This window comes from Phocoena sinus, chromosome 20 (genome assembly GCF_008692025.1).
Source record: "Phocoena sinus isolate mPhoSin1 chromosome 20, mPhoSin1.pri, whole genome shotgun sequence".
Lineage (NCBI taxonomy): Eukaryota > Metazoa > Chordata > Mammalia > Artiodactyla > Phocoenidae > Phocoena > Phocoena sinus.
The window spans coordinates 7,805,665-7,825,877 of NC_045782.1; the positions used below are offsets into that span (position 1 = coordinate 7,805,665).

Consider the following 20,213-nt stretch of genomic DNA (forward strand, 5'->3'; position numbering starts at 1 on the left):
GAAATCAGGAAGGCCTTCAGGAGAAGGGGCTGGACTAGGAAAGGTGCTGAGGCACATGGTGAATAGACGAGTCAGGCAACCTAGCTTTCCAAGGCACCCTAAATGAACAAACCAATTTAATCTCTTTCATTCCCTTGCTCCCCGCTACCCACCCCCCAAACAAACAGATCTAGATCACTTCTGGGCTTCTTGCTGGTGACCAGAATTCCTTTAACAAGAACGCAAAGCTTTTCTTCCTTTCTGTAATGAGACAGAGAGGATTTAAAATGCAAATGCCTTGGCAGGCCCTTCAGTCTCTACCAAAGATCTAAATGAGTTTACTTTGAAATGGGTAAAGGAGAGGTTGTCCTGGGGGAGGGCTGTCTGTCACCTGCGTGCAGGGGGACCGCTTCCCAGTTTCAAGTGGAACCAGCTGTCTCCCCTCAGCTGGATGCACGCTATGCCTTGAGATGTTTTTGTGGGCAGCTGAGCAGGAACTCAGCTCCGAGCAGCCCCCAGCGAGCAGATGTGGGGCCAAGGGGCGGATGCGGGCTGTGGGGAGGCCCGGACTCGGGGACGTGGGGTTCTAGGCTTGGGGGACATGAGCCAGGCAGAGCAGCAACTGGAGATGGAAATGGAGTGAGGGTCCTTGGACTCAGAGCAGGGAGGACTCCTGGCACCCTGGTCGTTCACTGCTGAGGGTCTTCCCCTGGACCTTGTCCCTGGGACCATGTGAGGGCTCAGGTATGCTGAGGAGCGAAGCAAATGCCTGGAGGGGGACGCTCAGGCCAGGCTGTTCATGCCAGGAACGCCTCCTCTTCCAGGGAAAGCAGAACCGAAATAGGAAACCGTTAGCTCTTCTTGTGTCAGAGAGTCATTTTCAAACAGTTTAAAAAAAACCTAGCACTCGTACAAGTGTATAGCGAGCCTGTGTCAAAACGCATTCAGTTCGTTACTGAGGGACCAGCAAGGTGGGAGGGCTGGTTTAAAGGAGGGTATGAGAAACTGAAATAATTTCTCACGTAAGTCACAAAAAGATGGCAGAATTAGATACAAAATTAGTGACATCATATGGGGGAATAAAACATCACACAGGGGAAAAAGTCCTTTGAAGTTATCCTTTATAGTGAGCAAAATTACTCATCTCACATCCACGAGTGAACCTCTAACTTCACAGAACCTGAGCCTCGTGAATAGCAAGTAGTAAATTAAAACCAAATTAGCTCCTTTTACACAACCCTTAAGTGGGCTAGTTAGGAAGTGCTTTGGTGTGATTTTTGTAAAGGCACGTGGAAATAGCTTTGCCTTGTTGCTGAGTAGCTCCGTCTCCAGTAACCCCAGCTGAGAGAGGCAACAGGAGAAAGGGAGAGGGGCGGGAATGGAGGCTCCGCGACGAGCTCTTGGGGAGAGGCTGAGGCTGAATCACTTGGTGGTTACCAGTACTTTGCACTAGCCCATCGCCATTTCAAATCCTGGGGCTGTGGGGGCCTTTGGCAAGACATTTAACATCATAGGAACCTCAGTTTCCTCATCTGTAAAATGGAGTATATGAATGTCTCTCCCTCGCAGCAGTTTGTGAGAATGAATGCTGGCCTATATTGATTTCCCATTGCTGGGGACAGTAGGATTTGGGGTGGTATTCGCTTAATAGATGGATTTTGGCAAGGTCACAGGGAGAAGATGACAAGGGACCCGGGGAGCTGGGCCCTCCACCCATGGAGCCTTGGGGAGTCAGTTGCCATGGAGATGAGGGAAACAGTTTATCCCACTTTGATGTGGCTGGGTGGCAGAGGAAGCGGGCAGGTTATCGAGCCTGAGGGCCTCCCCCTTCTTCCTGACTCCACCCCAAGTAGGGTCGCCTACTGCCTCCATCTGGGGGTGGCAGGAAACCTCACGTCAGTGCTTCTGGGTCCTGCCCACCACACCCCTCTTGGGTTCAGCCCATATGTTTGTTGAGTATTTACTCTATGCCCACACAGCTGTGCAGGTCCTAATACTTGTCTGCAGAGAAGTCTGTCATCCTGAGGGGAGACAGTGAGCGTCATATGTGTGAGTCTCTCTGCAGTTTTCAAAGCACCCAAACCTCCATGATCGTATCTCACCCAGACCACAGCCCTGTGGAGTAAGAGGGAAAAGCAGCATTACTCCCGTTTTGTGCGTGAGACAACCGAGACCCCAGAAAAGTTTGATGGCCCTTGCTTTAGCTATAAAGTCCAAATGCGAGAGAAGGAAACATGGGCTTTCGGATAACAAAGACCTGTGCTTTGTCACTTACTAGCTGATGACCTTGGACAGGTTACATAAGTTCTCTGAGCCTCCTTGGCAAAAGTAGGACTGCGTTCATAGTAGCTCTATGTACAGTAGCCAAGACACGGAAGCAACCCAAGTGTCCGTCGACAGATGAATGGCTAAAGATGTGATACACACACACACACACACACACACACACACACACACACACTGGAATATTACTCAGCTATAAAAAAGAATGAAATAATGCCATTTGCAGCAACATGAGTGCACCTAGAGATTATCATACTAAGTGAAGTCAGACAAACACCAGTATCACGTGATATCACTTATATGTGGAATCTAAAAAAATGATACAAATGAACTTATTTACAAAACAGAAACGGACCCACAGACATAGAAAACAAACTTATGGTTCCCAAAGGGGAGGGGGGGTGGGGAGGGATAAATTAGGAGTTGGGAGTTAGCAGATACAAGCTACTATCTATAAAATAAACAACAAGGATCTACTGTGTAGCACATGGAACTATATTCAGTATCTTATAATTACCTATAATGGAAAAGAATCCAAATCACTTTGCTGTACACCTGAAACTAACACCACGTTGTAAACCGACTACATTTCAAGTTAAAGAAATAGGGCTGCACTTGTCGGTGACGGTGGTGTCGAGGCCGAGGAGGAGGGTGTGATGGGGATGTTGAGGATGAGGATGACGGTGTTGATGGCCGTGACGGCGTGGGTTGCCTTCACTGAGGGCTGACAGTGCATTCAGCACCGCTAAGGGTCAGTGTCATCTATCCTCAGAGCATCCCGCTGGGGAGTTACTATTATTCCCATCTTTCAGGCGATGAAACCGAAGTCCAGACAATTTAGCTGGCCCATGGTCACATAGCTAACAAGAGTTCTACCACTTGAACTCAGGTTTGATTCCAGAAACCATAGTCTTTGACTCCAAACACCATTCTCATGTTCGCATGAAGCTGTGTTTCTACCAAGAGGCGTAGGCGGGGGACTGTGTGTGATGAAAGGCCCTGGGCGGTCCCAGCTGGTGAGCACTCTCCCCGCTTGGGCAACTCCTGCCCTTTTTCCTTTTCACTGAGCAGGTACCCACCCTTTGACCTCCTTTCAAAGCAGGAACAAACCTGGATTAGTCAGTTTTGTCTCTTAGCTGGTGGCAGGTGAATTCTGAATGTTCTTCAGTGGCAGTATGTTTCTCTGGGACATGATTGATCAAAGAATTTGCATTTTATACCTTTTATCTGTGATTATGGAATGAAAGGTTTACACCCCTTGAAAGAACGTCAAACGTCATTGGCTGTAGCTGGGCCTCTGTGCCGTCGTTACAGAACGAACACTCTGACACCAGATGCGTGGGGTTCCCCCACCCACCAAACGGTTCTCCAGCTCTCCAGGCCCCAGCTCTGGGTATCCAGCAATTCAGTTCAGTTCCGACCCAAACTACCTGGAGTCTGGCAGACCGTACAGGCTGAGGGCTCAGTGCCACAAGCCACCCCCATTTCAGATGCCAAGTCCCTTACTTCTGACTGTCCAGCTATAAATTGGGGATTCCCATGACCTCCTCCTCAGGTTCTTCAATTTGCTAGAATGGCTCACAGAGCTCAGGAAAACACTTTACTTCCACTGACTGATTTGTTATAAAGGATATGATAAAAGATACAGATAAAGAAGTACACAGGGCGAGGTCCGGAAGGGTCACGGGGTACTTTGCTGTACACAACACAAAGTTGTGTACAACTGAAACTAACACAACATTGTAAATCAACTATACTTCCATCAAAAATAAAATAAATAAAACAATTTTAAAAATTAAAAAGAGGGGAAGCTCAGGAGGGTAAACAAAGCTCAGTTCCAGAGGGGCTCACGTGCCTGGGCAAGGCGTTTGAACTTCACCGTGGCTGCCCACCATCGGCTCCCGACTGCCAGGACCCATCCCTCGCCCGCATGAGGGGGCCCTTTCCATTTCCTACGTATTAGGACCTGACACGGAATTGCCTAGGTGGGTTTTTTGTTCAGCCCTTGGGCCAGCCTTGGTCTAAGAAAGCCAGTCCCAGAAAAGTGTTCCCGTCTGCCGAGACGCCCAGGGCAGGAGGAGTGAAGGTCAAAGGGGGAGAGGCGCCCAGTGCCCTGAGGCTCCCCAATAAGTGGAGGTCCGTTATCAAGAGAAGCCAAGGGGGGCTTCCCTGGTGGCGCAGTGGTTGAGAGTCCGCCCGCCGATGCAGGGGACGCGGGTTCGTACCCCGGTCCGGGAGGATCCCGCATGCCGTGGAGCGGCTGGGCCCGTGAGTCATGGCCGGTGGGCCTGCGCGTCCGGAGCCTGTGCTCCGCAACGGGAGAGGCCACAACAGTGAGAGGCCCGCGTACCGCAAAAAAAAAAAAAAAAAAAAAAAAAGAGAAGCCAAGGAGGGGGGAATTTGATGGGTGTCTCTGGGAGAGGGGTAGAGAGTTTCAGCTGATGCTGCTGGAATCCGGGCTGTTCAGCACCGGCCAACCAGCTCTGGAAACAACGCCCTCTGGGTCCCCCACTAATACAACAAAATCAAGCAAACAGCAGCTCCCAGCGCTAATGATGCCATAATCCCCAAATGAGACCATTAAAGCATCCTAAGATACGCAGGTGGAGAGATAGAGGATGTTAGAGGATGTTCCTCGTCATGGAGACTAAAGGGAAGAGCAGGTTTCAGGGAGAAAGTGGTCAACAGTACCCCCGGGGGTGTGGCCCCGGCCTGGTCTGCGTTGACAAGGGTCAGAAATGGGGCGGGGCCGGCAGCGGGTCAGCAGGGCGTGCATTACCCGTTAAAACCATTAGCTGGTAAAAGAAAAGTGTGACGGGTCGAGAGAAGACTTTGCTCTCTGTGTGTTTTGGGGGTCGGGGAGGTTGGGGGGCAGGGAGACCTGGGGTGCGGGGGACACTCCTGCAGCACTTTGTTGGGCGTTGAAGGGGCCACGAGGGGACTTTTCTCTCTCGTGTCTGTGAGCGGCCACCAGATGGCGTCCTGAGTCCTCATAGTAATCCCTGTTTCAGGGACTTCCCTGTCAAAATAGACGTAACCTTAACATCTAAACATGTGACAAGTACATGGAAGACACACCAGGTGAAAGGCCCCCAAAGCAAAGCAATTAGGCCCTAAGTTGGAATACTATAAATTGGAAATGTTCGGCCGTTTACTAAACAAAAGACACGGCCCTTCTGTTCACAGCCGTCTCTAACCCGTCTTGGCTTTCACTCCTCCGAGGGGCAGCCTTTCTGCTCCCAGCTCACACCCCGGTCCACAACCCGGCAGGGCCCCTGCGACGATGTCCAGGCTCTAACACGGAGGCTGCCTGCCCCCCTGAATCCCAGGCCTCATCAGTGAGGAGCACAAGCCATTGTGTAACAACCTCACCGTAGCTGACGCAGAACTGAATACCTACTTTTCCAGCTACAGAATTGAGTCAAGTTGCAGGGAAAAAGGGAGAACTCTGGCTAGTTTCTTCTCAGCACGTTTGAATCAGAGGTGACAGAGAGGTGGATGAGGCCAGAGAGGAAGGCAGGGAGGGGGTCTTTGGTGCAGAGGCTCAGCCCTAGAGAGGGACAGCGCCAGGCAGGACCACGGGTCCCTGAGGGCCCCCCGAGAGCATGTGGGAAGCGGGGCCGGGAGGCCGAGGGGGAGGCTGGGGGCTGGCCGGAGCTAAGGCTGAGCTGAGGGGTGCCTGGCACACCCACTGCAGGAGGTCACCCGGGCCAGGGTCTGCGGGGACGGAACCAGGACCAGCTGGACAGCAGGAGACCCGGCCGCTTCAGGGGCCTCGGTGTCCTCCCAGGGTGCCCTGCCCCGCAGTCGCTGAAGAGTGAAGCTTTGCAGGGCGGGTGGGGCCTGGGAATCAGACAGTTAAAGACCCTGGTGGCAATGGGCCTAATCTGCCCCTTGTCCTGACCCTTATCTGGGAACTCCCAGCCAGATTCTCCAGTGCCAGGCTCCTGCGAGGCGCAGGGCCATGGCTGCTGAAGGAACAGGTAAGTCCATGAGCCGTTCTTTTGTGTTTGTTCTTTTGGCCACAGGAATCTCCTACCAGCGACTGGTGAGGGCCGAGCAGGGCCTGTCCACTAGGAGTCATCGCAGCTCCACCGTGTGAGTGCTCTTGGGGAGGGAGGAGTTTGGGGGGTGGAGTCATGTTTTGTGCACAGCCTCTTTTTTCAGGGCTAAGGGTCTTTCATCAGATTCCTAATTGGGTCTGAGACTTTAAAAAAAAAAAAGAAAAGAAAAGTTTAAAACCACCTGCCTTGGGCTTCCCTGGTGGCACAGTGGTTGAGAGTCCGCCTGCCGATGCAGGGGACACGGGTTCGCGCCCCGGTCCGGGAAGATCCCACATGCCGTGGAGCGGCTGGGCCCGTGAGCCATGGCCGCTGAGCCTGCGCGTCTGGAGCCTGTGCTCCACCACGGGAGAGGCTGCAACAGTGAGAGGCCCGCGTACCGCAAAACAAAACAAAACAAAAAAAACACCTGCCTTGATTGTGCCAGGTGCTGAGCGAACATACATTACCTTACTTTACCCCCAATTTTCAGATGAGGAAACTGAAGGTCAGAGAGGCCAAGTAACTTCCCCAAGGACACTCAGATAGTAAGTGTCTGAGTCAGGATTTGAGCCTTAGACTTCCTCAAAAGCCGGGGCTCTTTCCATAATGTCTTTCTGCCTGTTAATAAAAGAGCGTTTTTCCAAACTTTTTTGACTGGGACCTACAGTAAAAAATGCATTTTATATGAAAGCCTGGTGTACATACACACACACACACACACACACACACACACACACACACAGCTGAGACAGGTTTTAGGAAATGAAAGTCACCTTCTCCCAAGGATGAGCTCTGATCTCTTCTAGTCCGTTTCACTTAAAAGGCTGTTCTGGTTGTGAATCCCCCTCTTGGGTCCCCGCCTGTTGGAAAAGCATTAGAGCTGAAGCCTCCATTCCAAGGACCCTCCGGCAAGCCTCCAAGCATGTGGGTGCCTGAAGACCCCAGCCTCCACCAGCTCAGAAGTTCTAGTCACCCCCCCACCCATCCTCAGTCTGAGGGTTTCACAGCACATTCATTGAGCAAACGTTGGTTGAGTTCCTTCTCCGTAAAAACAAACAGAAAAGCTAGTGGTAGATTTTGAGAGAGACAGAAAGGGCATAAAGTATGTCTTGTAAATGTTGGCTTAGTAAGTAAGCAGGACCCTGCCAGAGGGCTGAGGCAGGTGAATGGTGGATTATCGCCAACGCCCTTCTAGGTACTTCCTGAGCCCCGGGCACTGTTGCAGGCATCACTCCATCATACAGGCCTTTTGTTAACCCTGCGAGAAAGGTATTTTTTGGATCAGGAAACTGAGGCACGGACAGGTTCGTAGAAAGAGCTACGAGCAGAGAGTCGGTCTTACTTTGGTTTTCTGTAGGTTGGGAACAGGCGTGCAGAGGAGGTGCAAGTGGTGAGGGCCTGGGTGTGATTGCCCTGGTCCTGTATACAGTGGAGCTCAATGCATGTCCATGAGGGGATGATCCAGCAGTCGGTGAAGGAGGAGGGCTTAGTGAGGGACCGTTTACTTGAGCCCGATCCCTTTTTCTTACAAATAGAGAAATCAAAATGAGATCCTCCCTAAACCCTGGGAACTCTGACAGAGCCTGGTCCCATTCTTGAGCCCTGGCCACAGGGCCGGCTCTGGGACCTCTGTCCACAGACACTGGCAGGAAGGCCACCTGCCTGGTGCTTCTAGGCACTGGGTTTAAACACAGCACAGATTTGTGAGAGAACGAGAACAAGTGTGAGCAGTTCATACTAAAAGCCTTTACAGGTATAATACCGCGATGGCTGGAATACCTTCGAGAAAATGCAGTGATCGGGGGTTGGCCGGGGTGAAATGCAAACAGACGTATGTTAACTGTTAACTGAGTGATGGATCCTCGGGGTTCACGATTCTCTTAACATTTGTGTATGTTTGAAATTTTCCATGATGAAGACGTTTAAACACTGGGATCAAAAGGGAGCCCAGGGTCCAGGGGAAGAGGAGGCGGGGGGTGGGGCGTGGCTGCATGCACACTCCCTCCCCCAGCCCGATGCTGGCCTGCATGAGGGCTTTGGCAAGTTAGAAAGGGCATCGCCTGTAAGCAGAGGAATCAAATGCAGCCCTGACTTCGCTCTCCTTCTTCCTGGCAGATGCCACCCCACACCCCGAGCCTTGGCTTGAGGAGCAGGGCTCGGGCTGAAATTTCAGGCCACACCACACGACGGCATATGTGGCTGTCCCTCTGTCCCCTCCCAAAATGACTGCCTGACTCCAATCAGCTCACCTAAAATACAATCCTTTTCTGCGTCATCTTGCATCTGTTTAAATATCCTGTAGGAAAAATGTTTTATGTAAAAATTAAGGTAGAATTTATTTGTGAAAATTAGGTTCAGTTTTTTAAGATCTTTTTGATGTGACCATGTTTAAAGTCTTTATTGAATTTGTTACAGTATTACTTCTGTGGGTTTTTTTTGGGGGGGGGATGGGTTTTGGCCTCAAGGCATGTGGGATCTTAGCTCCCTGACCAGGGATCGAACCCTCACCCCCTGCACTGGGAGGAGAAGTCTTAACCACTGGACCGCCAGGGAAGTCCCGAGTTCAATTTTTAAAAGGTCTTTGAAGACCCCAGCTGAAAACTACTCAAAAGTAGATCATAAGCTTTTCCCTTGGAATTGGGACCCCTGAGCCCTCAGCCTCTCTCCTGGCCTCCGGGCCCACGTGGGCTCTGTGGCTGCCCTTCCCCGCCCCCGCGCCCAGTACCCATGGCCGGTCTCTGTGTCCCCCAGCACCGTACTGTTGCTGAACCCGGTGGAGGTGCAGGCCGAGTTCCTCACTGTGGCCGACAAGCTGAGCACGCCTGGGCACTCCCCGCACAGCGCCTACACCACCCTGCTCCTGCACGCCTTCCAGGCCACCTTTGGGGCCCACTGCGACCTCCCAGGTCTGCACTGCCAGCTGCAGGTGTGTGTCTGGGACCCTGGGCTCAGCACCGCCCCCTCCCGGCAGAGCACCTCTCTGCAAAGGCAGGGTCCCCTCTCTGGTCCCTCTCCACGGCCCGGGTCCATTGGCCTCCCTCGCCCCGAGTGACATGGCGGGGATGTCGCTGGAGGGCTGGCCTCATCGGTTGAGAGGTTTCTATTGTGCTGGGTCCTAACCCAGGTGGGTGGCACCCTAGACAGTGGGGCTGGACACAGAGCCTCCGAATCCAGCGTGGGCTGGATGGTACAGGACTGAGCTTTAGACTGAAGCTGGAAGCCCTGGGGTCTAGTCCGAGCTCTGTGACAGGTCAGCTGTGTGGCCCTGAGCAGCGCCCTCCCCTCTCTGGGCCACAGCGGTGAGCTCTGAAGTCCCTCCCAACTCTGCAGGGCTCTGGCTCTGGGCCTTTCTTTCTGACCACTTCTGGAGAATAGGGACTGAGTGGGAGGCCTGGCTCCCTGCTCAGCCGTGGGTGGCGGCAGGCGATGAGGCTGGGGACGGACTGGACACCGGGAGCTCGAGAAGTCGGGCGGCCGAGCCATGGTTCGGGAGCAAGCCTGCCTCCCCCTGGCTTTCAGTCCAAGACCCTGGCAGAGCTCGAGGACATCTTCACGGAGACGGCCGAAGCACAGGAACTGGCATCTGGCATCGGGGATGCAGCTGAGGCCCGGCAGTGGCTCAGGTCCAAGCTGCAGGCGGTGGGGGAGAAAGCCGGCTTCCTTGGTGCCTTAGGTGAGGCTCTGGGGGGTGAGGCCCATTTCCCCCTGTGGCCCTGGTAGCCCCCCAGGTGAGCAGCCCCGGTCGGCCTGGTGCTTCTGTTTCACATAATCATTCAGGGACCCAGGTTCTCTGACACCTCCTGGCTCCAGCATCCCCGAGGGTGCAGTTCCCGTCTGCAGGGTTAGGGTTGGGCTGCTAAGATCGCCACTGGGGCAGCCTGGGGGAGGAGGAAAAGAGTGCTGATCAAGGGCAAGGGGCTTCGTTTTCACAATGAAGACAGCGTACCCCTTTGAGCCACCTTAGTCACATGGCCCACCTTGCCCCAGTGGGTCTGGGAAACGTCTATTATAGAAGAAGGGATGCCTGATGGGATGGTGCCGTGGTTCTCCTTTTCGAACCAGAGGCGCAGAGGCTGAGACTGGGCCACATTCGTGCAGCTCACAAAAGGGCACGGCATCTACCTGGTGGACTTGAGAGAAGCCCTCTGGCTGCGGGCCAGGCATCCCAGCTTCCAACTCAGCCTCGGCCCACCCGGCTGCGTGTCCTGTACCGGTCCTCTCCCAACTCTGGCCTCTCCTCCAAGACGGGGGTTCTGGGCTGGCCCATCTCAAGGCCTCTACCCAGCCCTCACCTCCTGCCCCTCCCTCCCTCGTTCCTGCAGACACTGCACAACCTGGCAAGCTCCGTACCATCCCCATCCCTGTCGCCAGGTGCTACACCTACAGCTGGAGCCAGGACAGCTTCGGTAAGCAGTCCGCTGGGGCCCTCGTGGTGCCCACCCCCCAAACTGCCCGGGCTCTCTTCCTCTGCAGCTGCCCCTCACCCCACCCCCCTGCCAGCCCTCCCACCTGAGCAGGCTCTGAGCAGAGCAGGGGGCAGGGCACTGGGCTGCCCTCTGCCCTCCTTCTGCCCTCTGCTCCCCAAGTTCATTCTGTCTCAGCCTGTCACCCCGCCCAAGGGTGTGCAAGAGGGGTTCCAAGGGCTCGGACACCCAGACGGCATCTCGCCTTGCTTCCCTGCAGACATCCTGCAGGAGATCCTGCTCAAGGAACAGGAGCTGCTCCAACCAGGAATCCTGGGGGACGAGGAGGACGTGGAAACCGAGGGGCATGATGCCGAGAGGGACTCGCTGCTCTCCACCAGCTCGGCAGCCTTGCACGACTCCACCCTGTCCCTTGCCTCATCCCAGGCCTCGGGACCCAGCCTCTCCCACCGGCTGCTGAGCTCCTTTGTCTCGGGCCTCTCTGATGGCGTGGACAGCGGCTACGTGGAGGACAGCCAGGACAGCTCGTTCGAGTGGCCCAAGAGGCCTGGCAGCCAGGAGCGCCGGGCCCACCGCAGGCCCGGGCAGTTCAACAGGATCTATAAACTCTTCAAGAGCACCAGCCAGCTGGTGCTGCGCAGGGACTCCCGGACCCCGGAGGGCGGCCCGGACGGCGCCCCGCCCCTGCGGCGGGCCGGCAGCCTCTGCAGCCCCTGCAGCCCCCTGGCTGGCCCGGCGCAGCCCCCGTCCCGGGCCCAGCGTTCCCGCTCCCTGCCCCAGCACAAGCTCGGCTCCCAGCTGCCCGGCTGGGCCCTGGCCCCCGCCTCCCATCACCAGCGCCGCTGCCCCTTCCTGAGCGGGGACGAGGACCCCGGGGCCTCCACGCTGCGAGTTGTGGTCTTCGGCTCCGATCGGATCTCGGGGAAGGTGGCCCGGGCGTACAGCAAGCTGCGGTGAGGGCCGAAACGGGGCATCGGTCTGCCCTGGGCAGCAGGGGCGGCATGCTGCTGGCGGCATCTGGGCTCCCGGAGGGACCAAGGGCCTCCCTTCTCACCATCTTCCTCTCGGCAGGCGGCTGGAGAGCAACCGTCCGCTCCTCACACGGTTCTTCAAGCTTCAGTTCTTCTACGTGCCCATGAAGCGGAGCTGCGGGCCCAGCGCCAGCGCCAGCCCAGCCCCTCGGAGCCAGACGCCGCCGCTCCCCACAGACTCCCCGAGGCACCCCGGCCCTGCGGTAGGTCCCCGGCCCTGGGCCCAGCAGGGCGGCAAAGCGAGGAGATGTAAGCAGGCCCCAGTCACCGGAAGGGGGCTGGTCGGAAGTCACCAGCTGCCCCGTGTTTAGGGGCCGCCGCCTCCTGCCTGGGCCTCCGTCCCGGGCGTGGTCCCTGCCCTGCACTTGGCCCGACGGTGGGCGGGGGCACGTCTTGCCGTGTGACATGGACTGAGGGTTGTCAGACCTCTCCAAGGGCGCAGAGAAGCTCAGGGTGGGACTGCAGGTGCCACCCAGGGCCCCGAAGCTAGGGTGGCAGGCGTCCGGGTGGCTGGGAATGACTCTCGCCCCCGCCCCAGGAGCTGGGTGCAGCCCCCTGGGAGGAAAGCACCAATGACATCTCCCACTACCTCGGCATGCTTGACCCCTGGTATGAGCGCAACGTGCTGGGCCTCATGCACCTGCCCCCTGAAGTCCTGTGCCAGGTAAGCGGCCCCTTTCCTGGGTGCAGGTGGAGGGCCCTGTCTGTGGTCACCCAGCCTCGCTTTGAAGGTCCTAGTTTGGGGTATCCAGCTTGCGGCCCCACTGGAGGACCAGGGCTTACTTGGGACCGAGCAAGGAGGGTGGGTGGAAGCAGGGCTGAGCTGAACTCGGGGCTCGGGGGCCCAGGGAGGGGTCACCACACCGAGAGGGAGGGGCCCTAGAGGGTCCAGTTGCCTTAGGCTTCAGCTCCCTTCCTCAACTCCCAGCTTTGTCTAGCTTGGCCGGGGCCTCCCTGGAGGCCCATGGGCCAGTGAGGGAGGGGCGGAGGCCAGGCTGTGGGTCCTCCCTTGACCATTCTGTTTCCTGCTCCCATCTCACCGTGCCCCTCCCTGGCCCTGTCTGCCTCGGGATCTCTCCTCTGTGTGTCTGCATGTCTGTCTCTCTTCCTCTCATCCTCCCTTTCTCTCTCCCTCTCTGTCCACCTGTCCCTCGGGCTCGGGCTCGGCCCTCCCAACCCACAGCAGTCTCTGAAGGCTGAGTCCCGGCCCCTGGAGGGCTCTCCTGCCCAGCTGCCCATCCTGGCGGACATGCTGCTCTATTACTGCCGCTTCGCTGCCCGGCCGGTGCTGCTGCAGGTCTATCAGACCGAGGTAAGGCCTGCCCTGCCGCCTGGCCCCACCTCTTCCCCCAGACTAGCTGCAGGGCTGCTCCCACACCCGGGCAGCCAGCAGCCCTGTGCTGGAGGAGCCTGTGCTGGGGGCCCCTCCTGGAGGTCCACGCTGACGCCCACGCTCCTGCCCTCTCCAGCTGACCTTCATCACCGGGGAGAAGACGACAGAGATCTTCATCCACTCCCTGGAGCTGGGTCACTCTGCTGCCACACGCGCCATCAAGGCTTCGGGTGGGCACTGCCTGAGCCCCAGTGGAGGCAGAGCTGGGGGGCGACACGCCGGAGAGGGGGACCCTGGGGTGGTGGGGGGAGAGGGCGCCAGGAGTTGGGGCCCCTGGAGGTAGAGCTAGAGGGAGGTGGGCCGGGATCTGGGGCCCTGGGGAGGAGGGGTCCCAGGGCGGTGGGGCAGGAGGGACAAGAAGCGGGCAGGGAGGCAGAGCACAGGGTCTGTGAAAGGCACTGGAATTAGAAGGAGCAGAGCGTCTGTCTGTGTGTGGCACAGGTCCTGGCAGCAAGCGACTGGGCATCGATGGTGACCGGGAAGCCATCCCTCTAACACTACAGATTATTTACAGCAAGGTGAGACTGATGCTGGCCCCTCCCCTCTGGGATCTGCTCCCCATGCCGCCTCCCCAGAGCCAGCCTCCTGTGTTCCCCAGGTGGTCTTTAAGCTGGAAGGCTGTGGCAGGCTCCCCAGGCTCTCCTGGATGCTGAGAGAAGGGGGAAGGAGAGGCGGTGGACCTTCCTCTCCCGCTCTGCCTCCAAAGCTGCCCCCGCCCCGGGGTTCTCCCCGCTGCTGAACGTGCTCAGCCCTTCTGTGAAGCGCTGGGGCCTGGCCTCAGGGCTGGGGGTGAGAATGGGGCAGAGTGAGGGACTAGGGCAGGGACTGCTGTGCTTGGTGGGGGTCTGGGAGTAGGTTTGGTGTGAGGGGAGCTGGGGGGTAGCCCATGAGCACACCCCGGCTCTGGGCCACGACAGGCCCACCTCCCGGACGGGCAGCCTCCTACCTTCTTCCCTGCCTCCCTCCCTCCCTCAGCAATTTGAAAGATATTTATTGAGCACCTACTCGTGTCAGGTTCTGTGCGGGGCCAGGCCCTCCCTCTTAACTTCTCTCGAGGAGGGAGACAGACAATAAACAAGGAAACAAAAAGTGCCCAAGGTAATATTAAAGAGTGGCAAGTGATGACAAGGCAACAAAAGGGCTGGTGGGATAGAGACAATAGGATTCTTTCCATGTAGTGGCCGAGGAGGTGGGCAGGGGCACTGACACTCGCTGGGTGCTGTGTTCCGGGTGTTGTTCACGGTACGGGAGCGCTCACGAGAGGGAGCGAAGCTCTTACAGTCTGGAGGGGTTAGATGATGCCACAACATGTATAATTACAACTGTGACGAACAGATGAAGGAGAGGTAAAGGGTTCTGTGAGAACCCTTAGGGGATTGTTCAACCCAGTGAGGAAAGTTAGACAAGGTTCCTTAAGAAGGGCCATCGAGTCAATGTTGGAAAGAAAACCAGGAGTTAGTTAAGTAGGAAAAGAAGAGAGACGTGCCCTCCAGGTAGAGATAATAGCATGTGCAAAGGCCCTGTGGTGAGAGAGAACATGAACATCAAAGGGCAACACTGTAGGAGGACCAGAGGGGCTGGAGCAGAGACAGTGTGGGGGGAAAGGATGATGAGGTGAAGCTAAAGAAATGGGCAGGGCTGGAATGCCAAGGGCCTTGGTTCAATGAGAGGAGTTTTGTCCTCGTCCTAAGAGCAATGGGTATCCTGTGAAGGGCTTTCAGTTTGGGGTGTGGCAGGATCAGATTTGAGGTTTGGAAGCCCCCTGTGGTGGCTCTGTGGGGAATATCGGAGTGGACCCCAGCGGGTGTGGGAAAGCCAAGTCAGAGGCTCCCGTGGTTGTCCAGGCGAGAAACATGGGCAGCCCGCACTAGGGAGGAAAGGAATGGGGGTTATATGTGAATCACGCGAGCAGCAGCGCTTAGGGATGGGTCAGAAAAGGAGAGGCTCCAACTCCTGGATTTCAGCCTTCTGCGACTGACAGGACCATTTTCTCAGAAGCAGCCCAGCTCCAGTGGGGGAGTGGGTGTGGGGCATAGTGGGTTCGAGAGGGAAGGAGAGACCGGAACAGGCAGTGGGAGGGTGGGCCTGAGCTCCGAGGTGAAATGTGGAGATGGGTGTGTAGGTGGTCATGGAGAAAGGGCCATGGGTGAGGCTCCCTCAAGGAGAAAGTAGGAATAACAGAGCGGAGGCCCCAGGAGAAGCTCCTGACACCTGCGTCCTGTGATGGGGACAGAGGAGGGTGATCGCGCAAAGCAGAGGCCCCAGCCAGGCTGGCGGTGGGGAAGCCAGGAGCGTGCCGCCACGGACGCCCAGGAGAGGGGAGGAGCGGACGGGATGGCATTCTCCTGTAAGGTCAGGCAAGCCGAGGACTTGAGAGTGCTTGTGGGTTTGGCAACGTGGAGGTCCCTGATGAGAGAGACGTTCAGACAAAGACCCAAAGAGGGGGCTCCGGCCCAGCTCTGCCTGGGACCCCCTGCCCGTGAGCCTGTCTCTCCCTCACTCGGGGTTCAGAAGATCCTCAGACCACCCCTTGAGACGTTCTCAGCACTCGCACCCTACAGCCCAGTCACCAGGCTGACCTGTGGACCAAGCCGGTGACCTGATGCTCCTCCCTGGAGCCAGTGAGGTCTATATAGGGGTCAAGGGGCTCTTGGTGAAGAAGCTGGCAGGCTCGGGTGCATGAGAGCGAGCTTCCTGGGTGTGCTGGCTGCAGGCGGCGCCCTGTCGCTGGCCGGTCTGGAGCCGCTTCTTCAAAGAGGCAGTAGGCACCGGGGGGCGTGCCGCTGAGAGGGTCTGGCTTTGCTGCCTCCCCAGGGGGCCATCAGTGGACGCAGTCGCTGGAGTAACATGGAGAAGGTCTGCACCTCCGTCAACCTCAGCAAGGCCTGCCGGCAGCAGGAGGACCTGGGTGAGGGGGCAGGGGGAGGGGGAGGGGAGGGGGACAGGAAGGTGGAGGAGAGGAGGGGGAGGGGGGGTGGGTTCCTGAGCCTGGCCTGAGCCACCCTTGCCCTTCAGACTCCAGCACGGAGGCCCTGACGCTAAACCTGACAGAAGTGGTGAAAAGGCAGAACCCTAAATCCAAGAAGGGCTTCAACCAGGTAAGAGCTTTCCTCTCCTCTCTGTCATCCCCTCGGGAGACTTACTGGGCGTGTGCGTGTGTGTGCGTGTGTATGGGGGGGGTGTCCAAGGGCTGTGCTGGGGCCTGTGGGTGGGAGGGTGCACACCTGTGGGGCTCCGTGGTGGCCTCCAGGGCAGCCCCGAGTCCAAGGCGGAGTGGCCTCTGTGTCAGGGAACCCGGGCTGTCACGGTGAGGACAGTGGGGTTTCTCCTCCCAGGACACTTGCTCCTTCCAGACTCAAGAAAGGGCAGAGGCTGGGGAGGAAGCAGGGCCCGATGGAGGGACCAGTCCCCTGCACGCCCATCGCGCCTGGAGAGCTGGCAGCCGAGCTCCTGCCCCACCCCCTGGACCCAGTCGGGCGGTTCCAAGGGAAGAAGCTGCCGAGGGCTGGCAGCTCTGGGGCCAGGGCTCCCGGGTGACCCGGGCCTTCCTTCTAGATTAGCATGTCGCAGATCAAAGTGGACAAGGTGCAGATTATCGGCTCTAACGGCTGCCCCTTTGCCGTGTGCCTGGACCAGGACGAGAGGAAGATCCTGCAGAGTGTGGTCAGGTAGGAAAGCGGGGGCCCCCGGCTTTGCTTCAGCACCCACCCAGAGGCCTGGAGGGAGCTGGAGGGGTGGGAGGCCTGCCCTGACACCTGCCCTGCCCCACAGGTGTGAGGTCTCCCCCTGCTACAAGCCGGAGACGAGCAGCCTCTGCCCCCCACCCCAGAGGCCCTCCTACCTGCAGGCGCAGACGGCACCCGACCTCTGCTCCCTGCTCTGTCTGCCCATCATGACTTTCAGTGGAGCTCTGCCCTAGCGGCCCGGCACCGGCCTGGACAGCAAGCCCGGGGGCAGCCTCGTCGGAGCCCCCTCCCTCTTGGAGGGCCTCACTCCCCGTGGAGAACTGGACGACCCTGTGCTGGGTCAGGGTCCCACTGTGGGCCCTGCAGCAGGCAGGGGGCAGGGGTTAGGGGGTTGATGGCGCCTCCGGGCTCTGTTTGGGAAAGAAACAAGCATTAGGGGGAGGGGCCTGGCCCTACAGCCCCTCAGATCCCTCAGGTAGAAAGGAGAAGGATGGGCGGGCTGGCCTCTGAAGGCCCTGGCCTCTGGTGTGGTCTAGGATCCTTTCTAGAAGAAAGAGCTGAGGCTCTGGTGCTCTGGGGTGTGGTTTAGGCCTCCTCCCCCGACCCTTGGCCAGGCCCGCCCCTTACTTTGTCAGGGACTTGGGGAGCCCTTGGAGTCTGGAATTTCAGTGCCCCTACTCAGGGGTTCAGGTAGTAGAAACGTAGATGCGACTCTTCTGACCTCAGTGCCGTCGCCCCCATCCCACGCCCCTGTCACACACACACACACACACACACACACACACACACACACACACACACACACACACACACAGCCTTTCTCTCTCTCTGGAGCCTCTTTGTGGATCGAGATCCTTGGGAGACATCAGTGGCGGCTCAGTTACCTTCTAGCTAAATGACCAGAAGGAAGTGAATTAGCTTCTCCGAGCCTCCCTTTCCTGAGCACTAAGATGGGGGGTTATAAGACCTCCTTAAAAGGCTGAGACAAAATTGTCTGCAAAGCGCCTGGCTCAGCCGCAGGCTCATAGCAGGTGCTCAGTAAAGGTCAGCGGCGCCGCCCCTCCAGCCCTGACTCACGTGTCGGGTGGGGGGTGGGGAGGGGATGCTCTCGCTGTTCTCGAGATGCTCTTCATTCCCTCCTTTCCAATTCACCGACGGGGCAGGACCCAGACCGAGGGGGTAAGGAGCCCTAAATTCTACCCTCTGAAGGAGGAATTGCCTTCGCCAGGGTGAGAGGAGGTTGCACACGTGCCTTCACCTCCTCGTCTCCCAGGTTGGCCCCTGTGCCCCACTTCTCACCTCACTCCACTGTGTGGGAAATCTTCCAGCCCCAGAGTTCACTGGCACCGTTGTGCCTGGGCAAGTTCCCAGAGGAGTAGAGGATGGACAGCTGAGGGGAAGATGGCTGATACAACATGAGAGCCCAGAGTTTTAACTACGGGGTTGCAGTGGTTTGAGAAGCTGGAAGCTGATGTGGGCTAGGATGGTAGGCGGAGGGCGGGCCCGGGCCCGGGATTTGGACTCGTAGAGGTGGAGAAAGTAACCACGGAAGCGAGACAATTGTATTCCGCACAGAACCTCTCCTTCCCGTCCTGCTCCGGCTTCATCTGCTCCAAAGGTTCTGGGCTTCCAGGAGCCCACGAAAGCCCAGCCCAGAGTACTCAGGACTTGAGAGAAGTGGACAGAGCGTCTCTGACCACATATGGTCACCCTTCTGCTGTCAAGGCCATCTGTCCTTGCTTCAGTTGCCAGACAGTGGTTGGCAATATACCTTCAATATTTTTTGTTGTGTGAGCTGGTTGTCTGACAGTTGTTCAAGAATAGATGAGTGGAATTTAATATTATTGTCAAATAAAACTTGATTCCTCTTGGATTTAATGACTTACAGTTATTTTCCCGCTAGCTGGCTAGTTCGCGTAAATCACTTCACATAGAGTGGAAATAAGATTCTCGGGGGGTTGTTTTGTTTATCTTTTTGTAATTTTCCTCTCTATCAAAAACACACTTGTGCCGAAGTTTTCTGCGTAAGCCTCGTGCAGCCGAGAGGAAGGGAAGTGAGATCCTTGCTGACCCTCTGGACCTGGGGCTGTTATTAGACTTGGCTCATAGGTAGGGAGAGGAAAGGAGGTGAAGGGATGGTGGAGGACACCTGTGACCTGGGAGAAGTAGGTAAGCACCAGGCCTCCAGCACAACCACGTGAGACGGGGAAGAAGGAACTGTGAGAGACTTCAGCTCTGTATCAGCTAGCTGCTGCAAACAGGAAAGCACACCTAATGCTTGATGGACTACAGCTGTGATCACTTATTCTTGCCCGTACATCTACAGGACATCTGGGGATCCAGGTGGCGCTCAGAGTGGCTTGGCTCCAAGCTGCAGGTTGGGTTCAGGTCAGCTCTATGGGTTCCTCGGGTACCTTGGGTCAGCGTGTTAGCATAGGAGGGGTAAGCGGAGACATGTGATGCCTCCTAGGGCCTGAGCCTGGAACTGGCACAGTATCTCTTCTGCCAACATTCAGTTGGCCAAAATCGATGAAGGACATCAGCCCACAGAGTCAATAAGCTCAGGAAACCTCACACAAGAGAAAAATAAAACTACATGAGAAGAGCACTGCACCTCTGATACTCTTTCCAAAACCCTGTGACCCAAGACCAATAATGAGGAAAATGCCAGACAAACCCAGATTTGGGGACATTCTACAGGATAATCTGACCAGTACTCTCTCCAGTGTCATGAAATACAAGGAAGGACTGAAAAATTCACAGACTGAAGGAGACCGAGGAAACCTGAAAACTAAGTGCAATGTGGGATCCTGAAACAGAAAGAGAATCTTAATGGAAAAACGGCTGAAATCCCAGTGAAGTCTGGAGTTTAGTTTAAACACACACACACACACACACACACACACACACACACACACACACACACACACAGAGGTACCTCCTTGTCAAACTGAGGGATAAAAGGTAATGAGAAAATCTTAAAGACAGCCAGAGGAAAAAAATACACTTAATCTTCAAAGGAGCAACAACTAAACTGAGAGCTCCCTTCTCTACGGAAACAATGGAAGCCAGGATACAATGAAATGACATATTTAAAGTGCTGAAAAGAAAAAAAACAAAACCTGTCAACTTAGAATTCTATACCTACAATTGTTCAATGATTTTTTAAAAATTATACACTGCTCAGAAGAGAAATGCTTTGAATGTAAGAACACAGAAAGGCTGAAAGCAAAAGGATGGAAAGGGTAACACCATGCACACGTGTCCCCAAAAGATGGTGGTGTTACACCAATATCAGACAAATATTTTAATGTCAGAAGCATTACAGAAGATGAAGAGGGACATTTTATCAATTTAAACTATAAAGCAAAAAT

At 56.3% G+C, this 20,213-nt stretch overlaps 1 protein-coding gene across 2 annotated transcripts in view; it reads left to right on the plus strand.

The window, feature by feature from the left end:
* PIK3R5 (phosphoinositide-3-kinase regulatory subunit 5) overlaps window positions 1-18,712 on the plus strand; it is a 70,922-nt gene extending 52,210 nt beyond the window's left edge. Inside the window, exons 6-19 of one of the 2 annotated variants that reach the window (XM_032617913.1) lie at window positions 6,291-6,360; window positions 9,057-9,231; window positions 9,825-9,978; window positions 10,628-10,711; window positions 10,989-11,682; window positions 11,801-11,963; window positions 12,299-12,424; window positions 12,944-13,072; window positions 13,230-13,323; window positions 13,595-13,671; window positions 15,968-16,061; window positions 16,169-16,251; window positions 16,709-16,821; window positions 16,925-18,712. In XM_032617913.1, coding sequence (XP_032473804.1) covers window positions 6,291-6,360; window positions 9,057-9,231; window positions 9,825-9,978; window positions 10,628-10,711; window positions 10,989-11,682; window positions 11,801-11,963; window positions 12,299-12,424; window positions 12,944-13,072; window positions 13,230-13,323; window positions 13,595-13,671; window positions 15,968-16,061; window positions 16,169-16,251; window positions 16,709-16,821; window positions 16,925-17,072 — 2,204 coding nt within the window. In that variant the 3' untranslated portion in view covers window positions 17,073-18,712. The remainder of the gene's footprint in view (window positions 1-6,290; window positions 6,361-9,056; window positions 9,232-9,824; window positions 9,979-10,627; window positions 10,712-10,988; window positions 11,683-11,800; window positions 11,964-12,298; window positions 12,425-12,943; window positions 13,073-13,229; window positions 13,324-13,594; window positions 13,672-15,967; window positions 16,062-16,168; window positions 16,252-16,708; window positions 16,822-16,924) is intronic. The other variant, XM_032617914.1, reaches the window with a different exon arrangement.
* Window positions 18,713-20,213: the final 1,501 nt, after the last annotated feature.